The sequence below is a fragment of the Stegostoma tigrinum genome, chromosome 20 (assembly GCF_030684315.1).
Source record: "Stegostoma tigrinum isolate sSteTig4 chromosome 20, sSteTig4.hap1, whole genome shotgun sequence".
Classification (NCBI taxonomy): Eukaryota; Metazoa; Chordata; class Chondrichthyes; order Orectolobiformes; family Stegostomatidae; genus Stegostoma; species Stegostoma tigrinum.
The window spans coordinates 30,942,717-30,967,750 of record NC_081373.1 but is presented as its reverse complement, the minus strand read 5'-3'; the positions used below and the strand labels follow the sequence as shown (position 1 = coordinate 30,967,750).

The 25,034-nt window shown below is 38.8% G+C and overlaps 1 protein-coding gene across 6 annotated transcripts in view; it reads right to left on the bottom strand.

The window, feature by feature from the left end:
- Nucleotides 1–2,716: 2,716 nt before the first annotated feature.
- The window catches only part of LOC125461841 (ubiquitin thioesterase ZRANB1), a 66,498-nt gene continuing 44,180 nt past the window's right edge, over nucleotides 2,717–25,034 (bottom strand). For all 6 annotated transcript variants that reach the window (XM_048551114.2, XM_048551113.2, XM_048551112.2 and 3 more), the window contains 6 exons: nucleotides 21,903–21,974; nucleotides 20,110–20,308; nucleotides 15,848–15,968; nucleotides 10,934–11,063; nucleotides 7,134–7,363; nucleotides 2,717–4,213 (listed from right to left, as the gene is read on the bottom strand). In XM_048551114.2, coding sequence (XP_048407071.1) covers nucleotides 3,995–4,213; nucleotides 7,134–7,363; nucleotides 10,934–11,063; nucleotides 15,848–15,968; nucleotides 20,110–20,308; nucleotides 21,903–21,974 — 971 coding nt within the window. In that variant the 3' untranslated portion in view covers nucleotides 2,717–3,994. The remainder of the gene's footprint in view (nucleotides 4,214–7,133; nucleotides 7,364–10,933; nucleotides 11,064–15,847; nucleotides 15,969–20,109; nucleotides 20,309–21,902; nucleotides 21,975–25,034) is intronic.

Sequence of the window (25,034 nt, the reverse complement as noted above, 5' to 3'; positions counted from 1 at the left end):
AGTCCAACTCTTGTAGTGCCCAAATCTAGTTATGGTATTAGGTCTACTTCTATCTGCACGGTATCACATCTCCATTTGTTTACTCAGCTTATGTTTGAAAGATGGCCATTACTAGTAAAATTTGCATCTCACCATCCACAAGTCCCAACAATAGGCTTTTGACACCCCATTTCAGTTAAGACAGAAACTGACTTGTTCCATTTATTCACACCAACTTTGACCTCAGGCTGACATTTGAAAAACCTTTGGAGTATGACATGCATTGTGGTTCTAAAATGCTAAGAATAAGGATAATAATAATTTGGTGATCAGCATTAAATAGGTGGGTTTAAAAAAAATCACATGACATACAGGTGATGAAACTTGACGTACTTACATCAAGACAAAAATATGTAACATGATTAGGTCATTACCATTCTCAAACACTTGGCAGTTTTGAGAACAGGTGACCAGAAATTCTTCTCCACTTTCACTTCATACCTCCCAGATGACCTAGCAGTACTCACAAAATACATTTGTCCTCTTCATGAAATAATTAGGGGAATGGAGTGGAGAGGAGAGATACAGACAGGTGGAGTGGCACAACGGTCAGTACATTTTGTTCCCCTCTAACTATACTGTGATCTGCTGGAACATGCATATATATGTAATAAAAAGTTCAACTCAAAACAAATTCTATTTCCTCTCATCAACTGCTGCATCCAACTGAAAAACATAATTACTGATCAGATAAATGATAACCCTCAATTATTTCTTGCTCAATTCAATATAAAATTAATGCAGCAATTAACATTTCAGGATTGATATATCAGGATTTGAGGATTAGATAGGGTGGACAGTGAGTCTTTTTCCTAGGATGATGACGTCAGCTTGTACGAGGGGACATAGCTGCAAATTGAGGGGTGATAGATTTAAGACAGATATCAGAGGCAGGTTCTTTACTCAGAGTGCTAAGGACGTGGAATGCCCTGCCTGCCAACGTAGTGAACTCAGCCACATTAGGGGCATTTAAACAGTCCTTGGATAAGTATACGGATGATGGGATAGTGCAGGGGGATGGGCTTAGATTAGTTCACAGGTCGGTGCATCATCGAGGGCCGAAGGGCCTGCTCTGCGCTGTGTTGTTCTATGTTCTAGAAGAGAGTGACATCGTAGTAACATCACTACACCACTCATCCAGAGGCTCAGCTAATGTTCTGGGTACATGGGCTCAAATCATGCTACAGGCAGCTTGTGGAATTTAAACTAACTAAATTTGGAATTGAAAGCTCCTTTCAATAATGGTAATTATCAAGACTATAGATTGTTCGTCTATGTTCTTTAGGAGAAGTATAACTACAGTCCTTACCCAATCTGGCCACATGCAACTCGAGATGAACCTTAACTGCCCTCTGAGATGGCACTGCAAGACCTTTGTTCAAAGTCAATTAAGGATGCCTAGCCAGTCACACCTACATCGCATGAAAGGAGAATGAAACAAAATCTCATACTTGCTAAACTTCCCCAGTATAGATAATACTTATTTTATCAAAACAAATCTTGATGGTCAAAAGATACCTAATGAACCAGCATTACCTAAATAAATACTGTTTTATGTATTCAATTCATTATGCAAACTTAGAAATTCAGCTTTAATTTGATCAACTTTAGCTTTAACCAAGTATTTTGTTGAGGACTACTTTTGAAATCTGAAAAATGATATTAACCTTTATAGTCAGCCAGCCAGCAACATCAAAATGCTCCTCAGTTAATTTGTATTTACTGTCCCTTCATGAGTTTATATTTGCTTGCATCTTCCCTTATAAAAGGATTCATTCCATACAACTCTCCCAGCAAAAATATGGATATTAGATTCCACAATCTCACATACAGGTTACAAAAACTAAATTCCATCATTTAGTTACATGTCCAGATCTAATGAATTTCAGATGACTTCAATGACAGCTTGTCATTGCTATTTCTTGACTATTTAAATTTGTTAATTGCTGACCATTTTTCCCCCACACAAACCTGCACACATTTTTATCAATCTATTTGATTCTAAGAGGACGTGATTTCAAAATTGAAAATTTACCGATCACTTACTGCCCACCTGTATGAAAACAGCAGAAAATTTCTATAGGAATGATACGGTAGACTCCTTCTCTTCCATAATTGAAGAGATATAGTACAGGAATATGTGCATTTACAATATGGATGGTGTTGGTGGAAGTATCAAACGCATGGCCTAACCACATTTGGATTACTTTTTGAAAGAAGATTAAATAATATCCTAATGCAGATATATTTTTAGAAGTGAAAGTACTCCAAATGCGAAAAACAAACCGTTAGGTCTAAGTCTCTTATATCACACCTGCAATCCATTTTTGTAATGCAGCACTCTACATGCATTACATGATATTGTGCTGTACAAAAAGGTTTACTGTTAGCAAATATGAACGCATAGCAGTAACAAAAATGGGGGGGGGGGTGCAAAAACCAGGATCTGGTTTATCTGAACTAAAATTATACACTAATACTCTTAAAGCCATACAAGGAATTAACCTCAAACCAGAAGTGATATCTTGCGGCACTTTCAGAAAACACGTTTCCTTAAAAATATCATACTCAATTTTGTAATTACTTTGTAACCAAGTGTATATTTTGCTGACATTTCCACTTTTATCTTGTGAAACAGAAAACTGCAACATTCTTCATAAAATAACTCATCTAAATATTTCACATCACTGTAGTTTAATCTGTATGGCTGCTGATGTGACAAGCACTGAACATTAGGGATTACAGCGATAACTCAATTTGCATGAGATGCCTAGAACGTTTCCAAGAGAAAGTATTTCTTTGTAAAGTTCAAAACTGTTCTAAATAGAATTATAAAATTTAAGTGAGACACATGCAACTGCAATATAATGACCTTATTAAGTGGGAACCTTTGGCTTCGTGGTGCACAGCATTTGCATAGACAAATAAAGTCAACAGCACATTCAGCAACATTTTCACAGCAAGAGTATGTATTTGTGCAACATGAAATTCTTCATTGGGGTTGAGTAAACAATCAACAAAATCCACACAATCAGTTCTGAACTTAATTTTATGGGGGGAAAAAGTACCTCATGTCTCCAGGTCACTTTAAATAAATAGGATTATCAGAATAGAATTACTGCCAGAGTTCAGGGTCTAAACTAGGTTTGTAGTAGCGAACATTAGTGAAGATGAGAACATGTATGATGTCTGCAAACTTTAAAACAATAATTTGCCGTCTCCATACTATATAGAGTAACAGTCTCTTAAAAAATCAGAAACAAAGACAATACTTTGGTGAACACTTTGCAACACAACCCAACATCTGTATTTTGTTCCTTAGAGATTTTACTTCATTATAGTATTCAAGGGAATACCCATGCACTTGTTCTCATGGTTTTTGCCACCCATGATGCCCCTTATTCCTCAAATCCCACCGTACAACCTGTCACCTGACCCTCAGCACCATAATTTGGCATTAAAATATGTCTCCAAAGAACACATGCACCAGTATTTTAAAAGCATTAGCTATATAGACCAATAATGGCTATAATAAAATAAATCTAGAAGGAACAAACTGGAATTTAAAATGAGCTTTTTCTTTTTTAAGTGCCCTTGTTAGGAAATCAATATAAATTCAGTTATTTTTTAGATGCTGGTATATTTCTTTCCCTGTTACATGAGTTCTTACACAACCACATGCAGTATAGTTATAGTTAAAGATGTACAGTTTGGGGGGAAAAACACTTTTTTTTAAACATTAAAGTAAATTTTGCATTCATAGTTTATTGTTGTCCAACCACGCCAGTTCTGATTTCAACAGAACAGATCAGCCTTTTTTTGTTGCCAAAGATCAGACCTCAAACGTGACTTCTATTTGGTATCCAAACTTTCCATGATGCACGTCAAACCAGAACAGTCCAACCTACAGGCTTCTCAGCAAAGTAATGCCAATGACTCCATCAGAAACCTTGCTTCATTCATCATCCTCCTCCTCATCTTCCTCACCATCTGAAAGAGAAGTGCAGGGCCGTATCTGCCGATAACGATCTAACCATTTCTCTACCATTTGTGTAACCAATGGATGGTTGCGCCGACGAGAGCTCCGTTGTTGTGCAACAAGAACTCCACCCTCGGTGACACAACAGTCAAGCCATTCCCTCAGTAGCTTCTCCTGCTGGTCCTCATTACCAATCTGTTTTTAAAAAAAAATTTTAAAATTTAGCAACAATGGGAATACCAGCAATGCCTTGGATCATTCATCGGCTAAGGACTGGAGAAAGAAATCACAGGCTCCACCTCCTTTTTAATCCTCAACAGTTTCTTTTGAGGACCATCATAGTGCATTTTGGGTTCTATAGTATAGGACAGTGTTGCACTAAGAGTTCCATTCAGACCATCAATTAGTGCCGGTTCTTCCACAGAGAAATCCAGTTTAACGCTGTACCCGACGCCAAACCAATTCTGTCCCATTTTGTTTCTCCAAGAATTAAAATTTTCCTGCTGAACAAGAGAGTGTTTTTTTTTAATCTTTCAGGGTATTTTTGATTCAAGGTTTACCTTGCGGCTTGCAGGGATGCCTTCCTGATTCTCAATTACTTTTTCACCAGGTGATGCAGTAGCATAGCAACAATACCTTCTGAGAGTTTACAGGTATGTTTATTTGGACTCACACAGCAGCAGAATTAAATATTTCAACAATATCTTCAATATCAACCCTTATTAAACTTAACCCCACAACACACAATGAATGCATTAACTTCCTCAACAAAATTTAAATTGGCACAAGAAACAAAATCAGCAGAAACCCCTTCAAAATAATTGACTTCTACACAAAGACGAACATTTGAACACACCTTCTACATAAAGTCACAGTTAATGCATTCTCATCGCATATGCGCAAAGCTGAAACATTTTAAATACCTACTACCCTATTCACCACATCTCAATCCCAGATTTAAATTCAACAATTGACACAGTGTTCACTTACATTAAATCCACTACTTCCTTCCCCATAAAAGTATCTCTAGATTTGATCATCTCCCACATTCATAACTTCACTGATTAAGTCTTCCTGGCTCTCTGTTGAGTATTTTTGCTGATGGGCATGAAATGTTGACTGTCTTTTGCAGCCTGGGTCCCTCTTCATTTGCTCTCACTCATTTCTCTTGTAGCATGCACCTTGCTATAACTTTCTCTCCACACCACTGCAGTCTCCTTTTCTAACTTTCCCCACATCCTCCTAGGACAGCACATACCAACCCTCTTCCTCTGACCAATTTCAATCAATACATCTCACCGATGGCAGCCTTCTGCGTAGCAGCAGTATGCCTTGCGATTTGAGCCATACAGATAGGATCTGTGACTGGAGGAGCCACTTGAGGAGACGAAAGGCAGTGTGGCTCAAGTTCAGGCCCCCAAAGGCCTGAGGCCCAGTGATTAGGACAGTCTACACCATCCTCTCCTGGGTTCTGTAGTAGGTAATGGCATCTAATGTTATAAAATCTCAAAATATAAAAATGCTGTGCATAAGTTAAGTGAGACTGTCTAGCCAATTCATTGGAAAGGTCAAACTTTGAACATTAAATAATAGCAAGCAACGAATAGTTATCTTCAGGAAGCTGTATATTTATTAACAATTTCCTGTTTTTGCCACCAAAACCACAACTAGTACCTTCAGCATTTTGATCTTGAAAGGTCAAATAAACTTTTAAAAGTCATTTTATCCTATTTTTAACTAATTCAGTTGCAGAAGGAAGACTGTACTTAGGAATATAGGAACAGATGTTACAAAGGTCGCAATTCAAAAAAGGACATAATGTAAGTGATTAGTTGTTCGCATGAAGTTCATGTAAAATTTTTTTTAAAATGCCAAAGCAAACAAATTACTGAAATTAATTGTATGATTATTGCATTTTTCAGTACCACAATTTAAATTTCTGAAATACAAGTCTTCCGTCACAGGGAAAGTTAGAAAAGGAGACTGCAGTGGTGTGGAGAGAAAGCTATGTACTTCCCTCCCTTCCTTGTCAGGCTTACACATGGACCATTCTCTCCAAGACACACTGTTCCATTCCTCCACTCCCAAACCTCCCACAGCACATTCCCATGCAAATCATAAAAGATGCAATACATGCCCATTTACAACCTTGCTGTTCAAGACCCCTAATATACTGCAGTACCTGCACCAGACTCCATTGAGTCTGCTATATTCACTTTTCACAACGTGGTTTCTTCTACATTCGGAAGACAAAATATAGACTGGTTGACTGCTTTACTGAACATCTGCACCCCATCCATTAACAAAACCCTAAATTTTCAGCTTCTTACTAATTCAACACAACACTGTGCTCCCCGGTCAACATTTCTATCTCATGCCTGTTGCAGTGCTGCAGAGACTCAATGCAAGCTGGAGGAACAACACATCATATTCCACCTCGGCACGCTACAGCCTTTAGGACTCATTATCAAGTTTAATCATTGTACAGCATGAACAACACCTTCCTTGGCTATTACCCACACCCACAATTCAGGTCCCATCATGACATGAATTGCTCACAGCACAACCGACCCATTTCCACCCACTCATTGCCCCCACAATGATCTATCTAGCTTCTTTTCTTCCTTGGTTTGACATCAACAATCCCATAGCTACCTGACCTTTCTTCCCTCCCTCTTTCTGGATTCCCTCTCCACCTATGCACTCGCTCCTTCATCACTCCAGCCCCAGTCATCAGCATTAACAACATCCTTTCCCAGCTGTTCAGTTCTGCAGGAGAGTCAGGGGATTCCAAACTTTAACTGCTTTCTTCATAGATGTTGTCATATCTGTTGAGTTTCTCCACAATGTTTGTGTTTCAGCTCATGATCATTCATCACTATTTTCCATAAAAAGCAAGTTGCCCGTTTTTCGTTACTTGAATCCCAAATTTAGTGTTGATACTTATTTATTTGAGCCCAAAGTATTGTAACAAACCAGTTAAGATTGCATTAACTCAAGTTAGAGGACAGGATTATCTGACACATTCTAAAATTAGTGTTCCAAGTTAACAAAAACAGATAAGAATGGAACACAGTGCAAAATGGTTTATCAAAGCAGACAAACATACACAGACCTCATGAGCTGAAAGGAAGTGTATGTGCAACAACTTCCTCTCACTGTCCACCAGTGGCAAAAAAGTGATGTTGACATCATCATCTGTATTTAGGTTGGCGCCAGCACCTCGATTGTCATAGCCAACATTTTCCATTGCGACCAGTGCAGAGAAGTGGCCCCTAGTGTACCCCAGAGCAATAGGGCTTTTCCAACAGAAACTCTGTTCCCAAAGCAAAGGCAAGTACACACCTGCAAAGAACAGTGTCATATTAGCAAGCTAATTATGTTACTAACAGTGATCCAATAACTTCCAATAAACCATAAATATTGGAATAATTTTCTGTAATGTCATGCGCTCATATTTCTGTTTTTGACCACCGATAACATGTGCCATGCTTCATCATAAACATGTATTTATACAACTCCCAATACCTTTGTTCCACTGCTGGAGGATTTGAGGGTGCATCTATTCGTATTTTTGTTGCGCACTTCACTGCCTTCCTCACAGCATACAAGTTTCAAAATGTAACATTTGTGGCTTCCAATTCTACGCTCCCACACATCTTTTAGAAATGCCTAACTGTTCTTTAGCACTCCTCCTTACATAGCTGAAAAATCTCTCTCGACACAAGGTCAAATTCCCAACGGATATGGTGGTGCCAAAAGAAAGGGATGCAAATATAGCTGGGTGATTATAATTGGGTCAAATAAACAATCAAAATTTTAGCCCTATGAATATTTTCCAATTATATTTACACCCTCTTCTCAGGACTAAATTACAATGTTTGGCAAATCTCATGTTCTAGGCTAGATAAGCAATTTAGTTGAAATCTTTGTTCCAAAAAAAAAATGACGCAAAGATTAACAGTATCCAAAACACCAATTACACACTTCAAAGGCTTAGATTTATGCAACCGTACATGCATCCATTGAGTACTAACAGTAACAGCAGCATACATTTGTACAATGAGCAGTGTATCAAAAATTATAAGTCAGATGGTCAGAGTGTAGAGGAACCTCACTAAGCTTGACAACTTCAATATACAAATTACTACACTGCAGTCCAATCATGTTAATTACCATTTCGTATTAAAAATTTAATTGTCCGCTAATATACATAAGGAAATTTTCAGTTAAGTGATCTTTCTAGAATTCTGTCGTTATTGACTAATCTACAATATTATTTGGAACCCACTACAGCATAAGGAGTTGTCTCAGTTCCTAAAAGCAAGAGGCACATGAATAACGAGAAACTTTGCTAATTTTCAACAGTGGTTAATGGTCAAAATGGAGCCAAAAGATGGCATCTCAGCATGAGATTGGTATAGCTACACTCAGTATAGTAAAGCTACCCATAAATTGGGAGCATTTTCATGATCCAGAATCACAAGTGCTGCCATCAACAATATTGCCAGTGAAAATGATCAACTGTATCCACTTTAGAACAATGTTGCATAAACCCACTGTCCCTCAAGTGAACCTTTTGAGCCTAAGCAATAGACAAAGTATGCTGATTGGTGAGCTATATATCTTAAAGATACTTTCAGAACTGAGATTCTATATCCTTTATTCATTCACACGTTGAGGGCACCACTGGCTAGGATTGCATTTATTGCCCATCCCTCTGAGTCAAACACGTTGCTGTGGTTCTGGAGTCACACGTAGGCCAGATCAGGTAAGGATAGCAGTTTCCTTCTCTCAAGAGCATTAGCTAACCAGATGGGTTTCTCTGACAATCGGCAATGGATTCACAGTCATCATTTGATTCTTAATTCCAGATATTTATAGAATTCAAATTCCACCATCTGCCATGGCTGGATTCGAACCCAGGTCCACAAAACATTACCTGGGTCTCTGGATTAACAGTCCAGCAATAATGCCACTAAGCCATTGCCTCTTTGAAGGGGTAACATGTATGTTAGACCAGGAAAATCCAGTAGATGTTATCTATCTAGACTTCCATAAGGCCTTTGATAGGGTGCCTCATGGGAAGCCGCTGAGCAAGGTGAGGGCCCATGGTGTTTGAGGTGAGCTACTGGCTTGGATTGAGGATTGGCTGTCTGACAGAAGGCAGAGAGTTGGGATAAAAGGCTCTTTTTCGGAATGGCAACTGGTGACAAGTGGTGTCCTGCAGAGTTCAGTGTTGGGGCCGCAGCTGTTCACCTTATATATAAATGACCTGGATGAACGGACTGGGGGCATTCTGGCAAACTTTGCCGATGATACAAAAGATAGGTGGACAGGCAGGTAGTACTGAGGAGGCGGGGAAGCTGCAGAAAGATTTCGACAGTTTAGGAGAGTGGTCCAGGAAATGGCTGATGAAATTCAATGTGAGTAAATGTGAGGTTTTGCACTTTGGGAAAAAGAATACAGGCATGGACTATTTTCTAAACGGTGAGAAAATTTGTAAAGCAGAAGTACAAAGGGATCTGGGAGTGTCGGTCCAGGATTCTCTAAAAGTTACCTTGCAGGTAGAGTCTGTTATTAAGAAAGCAAATGTAACGTTGTCGTTTATCTCAAGAGGGTTGGAATATAAAAGCAGCAATGTGCTTCTGAGGCTTTATAAAGCTCTAGTTAGGCCCCGTTTAGAACACTGTGTCCAATTTTGGGCCCCACACCTCCAGAAGGAAATACTGGCCCTGAAGCGCATCCAGCGGAGATTCACACGTATGATTCCTGGAATGGTAGGTTTAACGTATGATGAACGGCTAAGGATTCTGGGATTGTACTCGTTAGAGTTTAGAAAGTTGAGGGGAGATCTAATAGAAACTTACAAGATAATGTATGGCTTAGAAGGGGTGGACGCTAGGAAGTTGTTTCTGTTAGGTGGGGAGACTAGGACCCGTGGGCACAGCCTTAAAATTAGAGGGAGTAAATTTAAAACGGAAATGAGACAACATTTCTTCAGCCAGAGTGTGGTGGGCTTGTGGAATTCATTGCCGCAGAGTGCAGTGGAGGCTGGGATGTTGGATGCCTTCAAAGCAGAGATCGACAAATTCTTGATCTCGCAAGGAATCAAGGGCTATGGGGAGAGTGCAGGGAAGTGGAGTTGAAATGCCCATCAGCCATGATTTAAATGGCAGAGAGGACTTGATGGGTCGAATGGCCTTACTTCCACTCCTACGTCTTGTGATCTTATGGCCTTCCCCTTGAGGCATGAGCAATCAGTTCTGAGAGAATCGTCCTCATCGCAAATCATGAATCCACAGCAACCGCCACATATTTTGTCCAAACAACTCATCCATCAAGTACCATTTTTTTGAACGTCTACTACAATATCCATCTTTATGATGCTCGTATTTAACTACAGGAAAGTGCATTACTGTCTATCAGTAACCTCACTGTCCTCAAAATACCTAATTTTACAAAAACCACATTTGTTAGGAGAAAGTTGGTGATCTTTAAGTTTCAGTTAATCCCAACTATTGAGAAATCTAAGTACAAGATAGATTTACCACTGTTAGACAGCAAAATGCATTTGTTAAAAAGACGTATGTACCATCTAGTGTGTATGCAGGAGGAGCTGGTGAGCAGGATATGCAAGCAATGCCAGTTTTCCAAATACTGTACATTCAGAATGGTGGCAACAGGAAATTGAACAGTGATGTAATTATTTTTGCAGCATTAACAATAGTCCAGCATCACTCCATCATCAGCAACTTTACAGGAAAACTTTCATTAAAAACAATAAGGTTATAGTTTTAAGCTCCAACTCCAAAGATGAAAGCACAAAACCAACCTGTTCTTCTGAACAAAGTTAGAAAGACAATGCTGGCAGCAGGTCTTAATAGTCAAATTACACATTTGTAAATTCCTTACCTTGAAATCGTGTATATCCTAGTGTCTCACCACGAAAACTCTTGTAGTATTTCACTCCATAGACTATAATTGGTCGGCGAAGAATATGAGCCAGAACAAAGATGTGGGTCTGTTCTAGACTGGCTCCAGGCTGAAACGAGCAAGACAATTACGTATGTTAAACCATCCAATCAAAAACTGCATTCCTTTTTGATTGTACAGAAAAGACAAGACAATACCACTTTTCAGCATATCCATTTTAGATGAAAATGTACATTTCATTTCTGAAATTAAAGATAATGTTTCACATTAAGTTAAGTCTCCTACAACTGTAACAGTCAAATTTCTCTGGAGGTTGCTGGAAAGAGAAAATATATACATTTTGCAAAAAGTTCAGGTCACCCATTGCTCATGAGTTCTGGAAAGTAGGTTCTCTTGTTTGGTGGTCTTGCAACATACTACATGCAAACATACATCAGCAAGCATTACTTCTTGGTAATCCACAGATGATTTTTCCGCTGTGATTACCTACTCCTTGGTATCAACTTTGCATCAATTTCATGAAGTGTCTAAGCTGTCAGCAAACTATTAAGGAAGTGAAAAGGCTTCTACTGACAGCAACACAAGGTAACAGACCATACCTCATTCCAAACATCTAAGATAACACGACTGTGATTATTAAATGGATAATTTGGGTGGTGGTAAGATCACAAAACAAACAATCTTGTATTACCAATCAGACAGCAGTTCATAGAAATCTCAATAGTTAGGGTAATGAGCAAATCAAGACTTCACGGATGGCCTCTGGCACAAATGGTTTACAATGTCATCAAGTCACTTGAATCAAATGATGGAGATGTCTGGGGATGCCCTTCCAAGTATGTGGTGTGAATAAATGGCACAGAGAGCTGACTGTCCAAACTTAATTTTAATATTATAGAAAATAACCAGAGGCAATTTCATTTTCTGAAGAAGGGTCTAGGCCCAAAACGTCAGCCTTCCTGCTTCTCTGATGCTGCTTGGCCAGCTGTGTTCATCCAACTCTATACCTTGTTATCTCAGATTCTCCAGCATCTGCAGTTCCTATCATCTCGGAAGCAATTCATTTTGATGTAGATCATTTATAATTTATATGAATTATAATCAAATTTGTTCATTATGGTTACTTTGGGGTTGTCATCATTTCCCAATTCCCAAAACTCAATTCTTTTCTGGAACTGCAAATTATCCTTCAGCAAACCTTCCATGATCTTTGTTTTCTCCTTCTGTCCCAGAATGTTGGTGCCGTTGGCCACACCAGCATTTACTGTGTATTGCTCACTGCCCTCAAGGTAGTGAGGGTGAGCTGCCTTCAATCAGTGCAGTCCATTTGGAGTGGGTACACCCACAGTGTTATTCAGACACAAGTCCCAGGATTTCAACCCCATTGGTGCAGAGGCATGAAAAATACAGTTCTGCTCCAGAACGGTAAGCACCTGGTAAGGGAAAATTTACGGTAGCGTTCTCAGGAATCTGCTGCCGATGTTCAGAGGTGGCACAGATCACAGATTTTGACGATAATGTTGAGGGAGATGGAGTGGGTTGCTGAACTGCAGGTTATCAGTGGTGATAGGAATGAATGCTGGAGGTGGTGCATAGGGGTTCTTTATCGTTGGAGGAGATTGTTCCCAGGGGCTGGGCTGTGACGAAGTTATTTGCCAATTATTAATCTAAGTCCCGAGTGCCGTCTGAACCTTACTGCCTCTTGTCAGAGATTGCTTCAATATCTGAGAAACCACAAATAGTACTGAATATTACACAGTCAACGTTCTTGTATCTTCCCTTATGATACAGAGGCGGTCACTGATGAAGCACTTGAAGATTGTTGGGCCAGGACACCATCACGAGCAACTCCTGCAGTGATGTCCTGACGGTGTAATGCCTGGCTTCCAACAACCATAATCATTTTCCTCCATGATAGGTTTGAACTCAAACAATATTCCCACTGCCCCCAATTTTGCTAGGGCTTCGCCTCTGAAGTTCTGCTCTTTTGTCCATGTTTGGACACAGGCTGAATGAGGTTCAAAGTAAAAACCAGAGAGAACCCAAACTGCCAGTAGCAGGTTGTTGCTGCCTATGTCCTGCTTGATGGCACGGACAATTACATATTCCATCACTTGGATGATCACATCTAGACTGATGGAGTGCAACTGACTTGAGTTGGATTAGTCTGCTTTTTGTAGATAAGATATAATTGTGCAGTTTTCCACATGGCTAAGTGTTATCGTATTGAAAGAGCTTGGCTGTGAGCACCCACTGGTTTTGAGGCATAAACCTTCAGCACATCTTGAAAATGATATCAGCACCTGTGGCCTTTGCTAATTCCAGTGTCTTCACATGGTATCAAGAAGGACTGGCTTTTAATGAGGGGAACACTAGGAGACAGATGGATCATCCATGCAACACTTCTGATTAAAAATGGATTCAAATGTTTCAGTCTTTTTGCTTTGATGTGTAGACTCCTCATCATTAGGCTTGGGGAGATGTGTGGAATCTTCTCCAGAGTTCAGTTGTACAACTCTGCAGCACATCTAGCTGTGAATGGTGTATAATTAAACAAACTGGAGGTGGTGATACAAAGACAACTAGGAATGCAGCATGACTTTCAACAGCTTAAATTTTCAGCTAAAGTAACAGCAAGGTGAATGATGATTATCTTCTTTGTCTGTAATTGTAGCATTTGGTCACAATCAGCTTTGCAAAAACAGCGTCTTGTTGTCTGCCTCAGATTATGTGAAACTTCCATAGTAGATATGAATTAAACTCACCAGATCTGCTTCAAATCTTTGCATCCTTTTAGAGAGATGGCTTAATTCCCACAGGGCACCTGTCACTGAAAATTAATGACTGCAAATGCACAATCTCATCTGTCAAATATTAATTGTTGGAGGTGTTAATAACCTCAAATTTAAAGATGTACTTTTGGATTGTCCTTGGTCTCTTTTCTCTCCCTTTAAACTGATCATTCTTTTCAGTGAGCTTTCCCCAGTTCATCATTTTAACTTTCACAATCTTTGACAGTTAACCACAGCATCCTCCTCCAATGTCTGTTTAATGTCATCCAGTTGGCAGGGATGGCTCTCACACATTGCTCAATTCAAACCCACCGAATTACAACCAGAGAGTTAGTTGCAACAATTTCAGTTTCTGCCAAGCGAGGGTTTGAAAACTCTCTGCTTCCAGATAACTGACATTTTCCTGTTCCAACTACTGCAACTTTCAATTTAACCTCAGACCAGAAAGATAAATTTAAGTAGTTGTTAGTAGTACAAACTGCGATATTTCAACGTGCCAAAAATTAGTTACACGCCTAGCTCTGTGGAGACAAGAACTATAGTCAATATTATAAATTACAAAAATCTAGACAAACCAAATGCCCATTACTCCAATTATGAGTGTTTATTTTACTTTTTATTACTTGATAATTGTTGAAAAGCCTACAATTTGAAAGCCTAGCCCTAGTGTACAATTTCACATCTCAATCTGGTTCACCACTATTTCAGAGGCAGTTTTCAAATATACGCAAAGTTATTAGAATACACAAATCATGATGGCAAAAAAATCTATTGAATACCTTAAACAATTCCCAATACTTAAGAAAAAAGTGTTTTTGTACTATTCCTTGAAATTTCCAACAATTCATATTGGCAGGATAAAGAACAAAGAATAATTACAGCACAGGAACATGCCCTTTGGCCCTCCAAGCCTGCGCCAATCCAGATCCTCTATCAAAACGTGTTGCCTATTTCCCAAGGATCTGTATCCCTCTGCTCTCTGCAACATATTCCAGGCACCCACCACCCTCTGCGTAAACAACTTTCCAAGTACATCTCCCTTAAACATTTCCCCTCTCACCTTGAAATCGTGACCCCTAGTAATTGAGTCCCCAAATCTGGGAAAAAACCTCTTGCTATCCATCCAGTCTATACCTCAGGATTTTGCAGACCTCAATCAGTTCCTCCCTCAACCTCCAGAGATTTCATTAATAAATCGTCTTGCTGATGTTAGAAGGCTAAAGTCATTTCAAAATGCTAATTTTTGAATGCAGATTTTAAACAAACAAGTAACTTATTTACCCAGAGTAAAGCTTGGAACTGATGAGTTCCAAGTGATTTATAGCTAGCTACACAACAGGTGCACCAAATGTGAGTTATCCGAATCTTGTCAAACATTTCAGTTATGATCATGTTGAGGAGCAATTTGAAAAAAATGTCAAAGAATGACCACTAAAGCAGTTAAAACACTGATCCATTGTTTGAAGATTTGTTCAGAATTTACAGACTATGATATTCCTGTCGTCAGATCAAGTGCCATCCTTTTCTACCCACTGCATTATTAGACACTCATACCATGCAGAATGCTACAAACAGTCTTCCAGTCTTCCTAGCAGTTTGTTAGCAAAACAATTATTCTACAAACTAATTTCCTGCCTTTTAAGTTACAATCGCACGTCCTGTATTTCATTTGCACATATATATTTAACCACAAGGTCCCAAAATTACCATAGCAAACACATTAACACTCAAAAATATCCACTTGTACAAAACAAGTTATAATTCCAGGTTTGTTTTCAAAACAAATTCTTCTGTTTCTATACAACTACTTTTTAGAAAAAAAGTGTGTAAGATCAAATTTTATTGTTACTTCCATAGTTACAGTCCACTTGCCAGAGTGATCACCTCAATAGTTTTTTAATGGAACATAATTTCAGCTTCATTTCTGAAAATGAAAAACAGGTCTGAAAGGTCTTCCTATTTTAAGCTGGATGCAGGAACCTCTACTATCGTCAGTAGTCATTCCAAAAAAAATAGAAACAGCAGTTTAAATGCAAAATTATGCACCCAAAACAAAAATCTACTTAGGATCTCGGACGACAATAGAAAAGTCACCATGTACCTGACTTGCAAGGGAGAGAATAAACGCCCAGTCCTCCTGCCACTGCTCTTCTCGCAGCGAGAAATGTAACCCAAAACTCTGAGAATACCAAGACTCCCACTCCTTCCAGCGTGTATAAAACCTGCCAGGGCAAAAAAAAAACATTTTAGTAGGTTCTTCTTCTCTCACATTTGCTTTTTATTTAACCTAAAAATGTGAAAAAGGTTAAATACCCACCCATTAACAGATAGCCTATGAATTGCACACATCATATCTAACGGAAACTAGAGTTTTCCCAAAACAGACCAACTACAACTGAAGAAATGAGGTTACAGATAAGTCATTAATATTTAAACGGTCAGGAATATACAAAGCAAGGACGTTTCTGGAACTCAGCATCTAAATACCTCATTAGCTCATCCAAAAAACATCTAAAAAAGTTGCATTTAAAACTTCAATCACATTTGTAAGGAAACATCAGTTTAAAAAACCTTTCATAGGGTGCAGGTATCACTGGCTAAGGACGATTTTGTTTTACACACACCTTATCATCCCAGAGAAAGTGGAAGTGATCGTGTACCCCAAGTTGACCTTATGCACCAATTTCGTGAACCATTGAAATCTCTCTGCTGCAGATACACAAATAATGCTGTTGAGAATTGAGTTCCAAGACCCAGTGGCAACGAAGCAGTACTGATCCACTTCCAGGTCAGGACACATTTTCATCTTGGAGGGAAGTTTACAGACGACACAGTCTCCATACATATGCTGCCCTTATTAAATTAAAGGGAGTATCATGAAGAGAATTAGATAGTTCTGTTCAATCTCCAACTAGGCACTAACATTTTTGAGGCACAAGTGTTTATTTTGCCATTCATCAGTTAAAGCCTGAATGTTATCCAAGTCATGCTACATATGGATATTGACTGCTCCAGTATCTGCATTGCTCTGCACAGAACTTTCCACAAAATTTATGAAAATAAAATTGATCAGTCTGTTCCACAGTAGTCATGAAGGAATGTTGACCACATAGCAAAGAAATTTCCTGTTGGTCTTAAGAGGTGTTTTATGACTTTTGGCAGCTATTGGAATAGGCAAGCGAGATCCCAACTGAATTTCTCTTCCATATAACAGATTTTTCAACAGTGCAGCATTGCCTTAGCACTGTATTTGGATATAAAATTAGATCATGTCCTCATATGTTGGAGTGAGAATTGATCCACAATATTTGGTCTTAAAGGCAAGTGCTAGTACACAGGGATTAAAGCAATTTGAATCATTTTTCTATTCCAAATTTTTGTGAAGCATACTGTATGATTAGCAAATCCAACTCCAGAATTTGAAGCACGTGCAGTTTTAGATGGCTAATTTTAAAAGATTTCTCAGCGTGGCTGAGTTGTACATCACTGTATGGAAACCCAATTTGTATTCGCAGTTCATCAATTCCAATATACAGAAGGGTTTAAATTTAAAATCAGACTGAAATTGATACTAGAACTTAGGACATGGAAGAGTAAACCATTGAGCCCGCTCTGCCAGTTTTTTGGTAAAATCATAGTTCATCTGGTGATCTTGACTCTATTGTCATCCCTGCCTTTATAACGCTCGATTCCTTGGCCCTTCAAAGAGTTGCCAGCCTTGAATAAATTCAATGATCCAATCATCACTATTTTTCAAAGGAAATCCAACACTAACAACATGGGGGGGGGGGGGGGGGGGGGGGGGGGGAGAAGAGAGAGAGAGAGAGAGAGAGAGAGAGAGCGCAGTGGTGCGGAAGAGAAGCGAGAGCGAGAGCTAGAAAAAAAACACCATTTTAAAAAGGGAGCCTTTTTACTCTTCAAATGTCTATCATTTTAGTCTCCTCCTCAAGGGACTGTATCACTTCCTGTCAAGGTGCCTCCAGGATTTTGCATCTTTCAATAAAATCACCTCTCATCCTTATAAACTCCAATGGATTAAAAAAAAGGTCCAACCTGTTCAATTTAGCATCATAAGAAAGGTTCTTGCTCTGAGCAGAGCATATTAACTTGCTCTTAACTGCAATCATATCCATTTCTAAAAAAACACCAAAACAATACTCCAGATGCATCTCAAAGGCCCTCTGTACAACTGCATTCAAATTTTAATATTCCAATTCCCTTGCAATAAATAAACATTCCAACTGCTTCCTTATCACTTGCTGTAAAACGTCTACTAACCCATTTCGTAATTCATATGAGAAAACTGGGTGTGCTGGTAAACTGAGTTCTGTAATCTCTCTCCACTTTAACTGTATACAACTTTCCTGCAGAAGTGGACACGTTCACATTATTCCACACAATATGCCATCTGCCAAATAGTTCATCACCCACCTACCCATCTGCATCCTTTTGAAATTTCTCAATTTCACACAGACAGCTTACCTCCTGCCAATCTTGATGTCATCAGACATGTCGTCACCACAAATTCAATTCTTCATCCAAGTCGTTAATAATATTGAGGATGCAGCACTGATAGCTGTGTCACTCCACTAGTTATAGTTAGCTATCGCTAAAGAGATTGATTTATTTTGATTCTCTGCATTGTTAACTAAGCAGTCCTATATGCATGCTAACATATTTGCCCCTACACCATGAGCCCTTATTTTAGCATCATTTTCTTTCATGTGGCACCTTAATCAAGTACCTTTGAAAATCCAAGTACACATCTACAGCTTCAGGTTTATCCACCTTGCTTGTCACTCCCATCAACAAGCTGAATAAATTATTTAAACTTCCATTGCACAAAACCAACCTGCCTTTTTGTCTAGTTCTGTGACTTATTTTTAAATGTCCTATTATTTCTTCACTAATTGATTCTAGCAGTTTACCTATGATAGATGTTAGGCTAACTGGCTCTATCATTTCTTGCTTTCTTGAAAAATGGTGCTATATTTATTATTTTCCAATCCACAGGGGCCTTTTCAGAATTTAAGGAATGACAGAAAATTATAACTAATGTCTCAATTATCAATACAGCTACTTATTTTAAAATCAAGAGACTTGCCAAATTACCTGATGATGGTAAATTCTTATGGAGACATTCTTGTTTTAGTTAACATTCCCTCATACATTACCGCTATTTTTTTGTTTAAAAAAAAAAGTCATTTTTGCTGGTTCCTAGAAACTGTCCAATCTTCTGACCTGCCAGTAATTTTGGCAGTGTTGGACAGTGTCTCTTATAATTTAATACTATCCATAACAACCACAGATTTTGCAACCTTCTGGCAATCCTCTTTCTTGTCACTGAGATAAATATTCAAGTGTTACTAAAGACCTTGATCTTGCACTGCATCTCCATGGTCTTATCTTTTCACCTTGTTTCACAGTTGACTTTAGCCAATTCTGCCATCAAACCCTTATAAATTCTTTCATCAGGTTAAATCACTACTTGGTATGTTTACACTTCTCATATTCAATACTGCAAGTTAAACTGAATGTTTCAGCACTGCCATAGAAAGGTTCCTTCACCACAAAGTTATTAATCCTGTCTAATTGCACAGTATCAGATCTAGAACAGCCTGCTCCCCCAATGGCACCAGAACACGTAATAACAAACTGGGGTGGCAAGACATAATTAGGATTCTGCCATAAAAATACACACAAGGTGAAGCACAGGAAAAGGCCACCTGGATGAATCAGTTGGTATTGGCATTTAACTTCCACACAAAAAATCCCAGTCACACTTCAGCATTTTAATGTAACCCAGTGACAACTTGTATATCAACAACCAAATCAAACTGAACACTGACCATACGACTTTTTTTAAAAGCTTTTCCTGACTTCTGTTCTAAATCTCTTGCACTTAACCTTGAATGTACGACTCTGATCTTGAACCAAAAATCATTCTGTGCAAAACAAGAAGTGAGCAAGAAATATTTCGTAAGCAAACATTCTTCAGTGAAAAGAAACAAACTCCAGCTAAGTTTTCAAACAAAAACCTTTTGCCCTTTTGAAATGAAACAAACACACAAAATCTAGCAATTCCAAGGAAATGCAAAAACTGCAACAAAGGAATGCCTTTATTCGGAGGCCGTATCCTGTCGTCCAAGACTCTTCCATAAGTGGAAACATCCTCTCAACATTTATTGTGTCAAGAGTCTTAAGAACTCTATGTTTCAATGAAATCATCTCTCATTCTTCTGAACTCCAGTGGAGTAGAGACTCAAACTGTTCAGCCTTTACTAAGATAGCTGAAGTACTTTTGCATATCTTGGAGTTTCTTTGTAGAAGAAAAACAATCTGAATCATCCTTAAAACCCTTACCAATGTGAACAGTCATGTAAGCTGTCGTGAAGAGCTTTCCGTAGAACCGAATCTTTATCGTAAATACCCCATGTTGCTTGTAGCACCGAATCAAGCAGGCAGTCACCTGCTGTGCGGTTCCAAAGAGCGTACAGGCGACTATCCAGACGGCTTCCCAGCTCCAAGGACCAATTTATAATAGGCGATTCTTCCTCTAATTCTACAAACATACAATGATTAAAAATCACAATCGACTTAATTAAACCAATTTGCAAATTCAAGTTATTCAAAAGCTAGTTTCACAAAAGCTACACTTAAAATAAAACTAATTTACTCAAGAAAGTACCTCTACTACTTCAGTTGCTACTGAGAGCTTTGAAAATCTCTGTACATTTTTATACTTTAACATATATGACTTCTATTAGGTAAAAGAAATACACTGATACTGAATCTTCTAGGTACAAGGGTTCACATCTATAAAGCTCTTCCAAGTCAGTTCCTATTCAGAGGAAATTAGGTTGCAGCATGCAATTACCTACATAATTAATTATCTTCCATGAACTGAAAGGAACCAACAAATTGCTTTTGAATATCTTCCGGAACAGGTGATGACAACTGAACTGGATCATTGAACAAAGCCATAACTCCCAGCAGATCTGATTAGGAACGGGCTCCTTGGATAAGCATATGGATAATGATGGGATCGTGTAGGAGGAGGGGCTTAGATCAGTTCACAGGTCGGCGCAACATCGAGGGCCGAAGGGCCTGTTCTGTGCTGTATTGTTCTATGTCCTATGTTCTACAGTGTCTTGTGTCTAAACCCTGAAGCAGGAGAAAGCTATCCTTTTCACGAATGAGTGTTCTTAGTTTACCTCCTAAAAGGCACTGTTTTAAACTGTAACAAAGCCCTTCTTTATTTTTTGAATCTCAATAAATTAAACTGCCAATATGTTACAAACAAGTTATTCAGAGTTGCTATGCACACCCCTGGAGCAGGTGGGGCTTGAAACTGGGCCTCAAATAAAGCAAAATAAACAAAAAGCCCTCCGTCAACATCATCTAATCTCATGTTGCTCTCGACCACAGTGTAATTTTTTTAAAAATCTGAGTCGTGTCAATGGCCTAGACACACTGTCTTAGAGCCAAAAAAGAGCTGGCTTTGGCCTCTAACAGGAGTGCCCAAATTCTTAAAAGAAGCAGAGATCTTTCAACTAAGGGGAAACCACGGCCCAGCAGTATTATTGCTGGGACTGTTATCCAAGGCCCGGGTAATGATGCTGGGACTAGGATTTGAATCAGCCATGGCAGACAGTGGAATGTGAATTCAATAAAAATCTGGAATTAAGGGTCTAATGACAACCGTCAATCCACTGTCAATTGTTAGAGGACCCATGTGGTTCAATAATGCCTTTTAGAGAAGGAAATGACCAGCCTTACCTGGTCTTGCCAACAAGCGACTCCAGATTCCCAGCTATAATCGTTAACTTTTAACTGCCCTAAGGCCAATTAGGAGTGGGCAATAAATGCTGGCCTAGCCAGCAACACCCTTTCCTATGCTTGAATAAATTTGAAAAAACTTGAATTTTCCACCCTTCATTTGAATCGTAATGACATAGATGACAGAACACATTAACCTTTCATCTGATCTTATACCAGATCATATCCATGTGAGAAGTCTTGAAACCTTTAACATTGCTCTAAATTAATCCTAAAACTTTGAGAAAACAGATACTACCATTCTTAACAAATCTAAGTTTAACATATTAGGACTGTCATCGTTTAATTAGATTTAGAAAAAAAACGCAACTGCTCACCTTTCTGTACATCCCGATCAAGCACCTCATCAAACAATTTTTCCTGCACTGATGGTGGCAGGTCCTCAACATCTGCAAGAGATAACAACCAACACTGCATCTTACATTGTATCTATGCAATCCACTCAGCCTTCCTAATCCCCAAATCAAGCTAACTACCAATCCTAATTATATGATTAATCATGAAACACATCATGTTTCAAACAGATCAACACTAATTTCTAAAGTGAATTTTATTATCAAAAGTAATAGGAGCAGGGATAAATCAGATCCATGTGCTGGCTTTCAATAAAGTCTCACGATCTCTATCTCAACTTTGCTTTTCTGATCTGTTTCTACAACTAACATCCAACCACCACCTCCAAGAGACAATCACCACCCCCTGACATTCAATGGTGTTATCATCACTGAATCCCGCACTGTCAACATCCTTCGGATTACCATGGACCAGACACTCAACTGGACTCATCACAAACACAGTGGCTGAACAAGCAAGTCAGAAACCAGGAATACTGTGGCAAATAATTCACCACTTGAGTATGATGGAATACTCCACACTTGTCTGGGTGGGAGCTCCAATGACACAAGAATCTTGACACCATCCAGGACAAAGCAGCCCCACTTGATTACACCATCTCCACAAGCAGACCCAGCACTGATACTTGCGGCACACAGTTGGTCACAGGCCTCCAGTCTGAAAAACAATTCTCCATCACCATCCTGTTGACTACCTTCAAAAGACAGTTATCTTTGCAGACAGCATCAGCTAAGGCTGAGTTGGTAACTCATGCCTCTCATCACAAAGGCTTTGGTTTCAAATCTACTTCAGGATTTAGGTATAAAAGTCAAGACAGCATTCCAGCATGCCACAGAGAATGCTCATCCATTAGGGGTGCCATCTTTTGCTTAAGATGCTAAACTGAAGCACCATCTGCCTGCTCAGGTGGGTGGGAAAAACTGCATGGCTAAATTTAGAGACAAGTGGAGAAGGAATGTTGAGCGTCTTGGCCAACATTAATCCTTCAATCTCTATGATATTGCTGTTTATGGGACCACACTGTGGGGTAGTTGGCTGCAGTGCTTTCTACGTTACAACAGAATTACCTTTTAAAAGTACCTCAAAATGCTTTGTAGCTTGAAATACCCAGTGGTCATTAAAAATGCTGTATAATGCAAGTGTTAAGATAATAACAAAAAATTTACATCTAAAAAGGTAGTTCTCATTAAGATTAATAATTCTGCCCATGCCTTAATTTTCAGGCTGAATTCAAAACGTTATTTCTGAATGAGTCAGCTGAACGGCAAAATAATGAAAAAAGTTCAGGGTAATGTTACATCCGCCAGTTTGGCTCTCCCTGTACCAAACAGGAACATGCACAATCCATGCATTTAGGGCTGTTAACAGAACCAATAAAAAGTTAGGTTCAAAAACACATGATAAATTGGTAACACAGCAGAGTTTATTTCTCCAACTTTCTGTTGATTTATTTCGAATTAATGCGTCAAGTACAAAATAGAAATTGTAATATTTTAAATTCACAGAAGCTTAAAATATATATGTAGATAAACCAAATCAAGGTGCTCATTGTAAGACTTTTCTTGCACTTACAGCTAAAGAAAGAACATATTTCAAATGCCTCTTGGTGAGGCTATTATATTTGACACAACTTCTTTTCCTTCTGATAATACACATTAGCTTTTTTGAACACTCACTGTCATTTGTTGCCCTATTGTACACCTCAGATTAAGGTGCAACACAATTCAGAAATAAAAGTAAAAGCTCCTCCTTTTCTCCCAACTCATACCTGCTATGCTTGGCCTTCTAATTAAAATTGGCAATTTAACACCATATTAGGAGCACTTCTGTGTTACAGTTCACACTAAGTACTGAAAACTGAGTTATTGAAACAGGTCTTCATTGCAAAAGTCTGCCATGGAAGTACAAAACATACTTTTACTTAAATTCATTCATGGGATGTTGATATCACTGGCCAGGACAGCATTAATTGCTCATCCCCAGTTGAGGGAGTACTGCTGCAGAGGTACAGTCAGAGTCATAAACCATGGAAACAGATCTTTTGGTGCAACCAATCTATGCAGACCATGATCCCAAGCTAAACTAGTCTCACCGGCCCGAGTTTGGCCCACATCTCTCCAAACTTTCTTGACCATGTGTTTATCTTAACATCTTCCAAACGTTGAAACTGTACCCGCATCCATCACTTTCTCTGGAAGTCCATTTCATTCACGAATCACAAAAAACAAAACGCTTCATGTCTTTTTTAAAATCTTTCTTCTCTCATCTTAAAAATATGCCTCCCAGTCTTGAAATTTCCCACCCTAGGAAAAACACACCTGTCATTCATGGTTTTATAAAACCTCTAAAAGGTCAACCCAGAACATCCTCATTGGAAAAAATTCCCAGCCTAACAGGCCTCCCCAATAACAGGGTAATCACAACTGGAAACATTACTTCAAGACAGGCCTCACCAACATCCTGTACAACTGCAACATTATGTCCCAATTCCTATACTCAAAGGTCTGAGCAATGAAAGCAAATGTGCTAAACACCTTTTTTTAAACCACCTTGTGATGCAAACTTCATAGATTTATGTACCAGAACCCCTAGGTCTCTGTTCTCTTGCACTACACAATGCCAGGGCTTTAATTGTATAAGTCCTGCCTCTGTTTGTTGTCCCTCCCATTTATCCAAATTAAACTTCATCTGCCACTCCTCAGCCCACTGACCCAATCGATCAAGATCTCTTTGTAAATCTTAGATAACTTTCTTCACTGTCTCTCCTATACCAGCAATCTTGGTGTCATCTGTAAACTTACTAACCATGCCTATATATTCTCATCATTTACACAGATGAACAAAAGTGGATGCAGCACCAATCCCCATGGAATACCAATGATCACAGGTCTCCAATCTGGGAAAAGAAAGCCCTCCATCATCACTCATTGTCTCCCGCCATTAAGCTAATTTTGCTTGGAATTGTTAAGTTCCTCCTGATTCCATGTGATCTAACTTTACTAATTCATCTACTAAGCAGAATCTTATCAAAACCTTTACTAAAGTGCAAATAAACCATGTCTACCTCTCTGCCCGCAACAACTTTCTTGGTTATT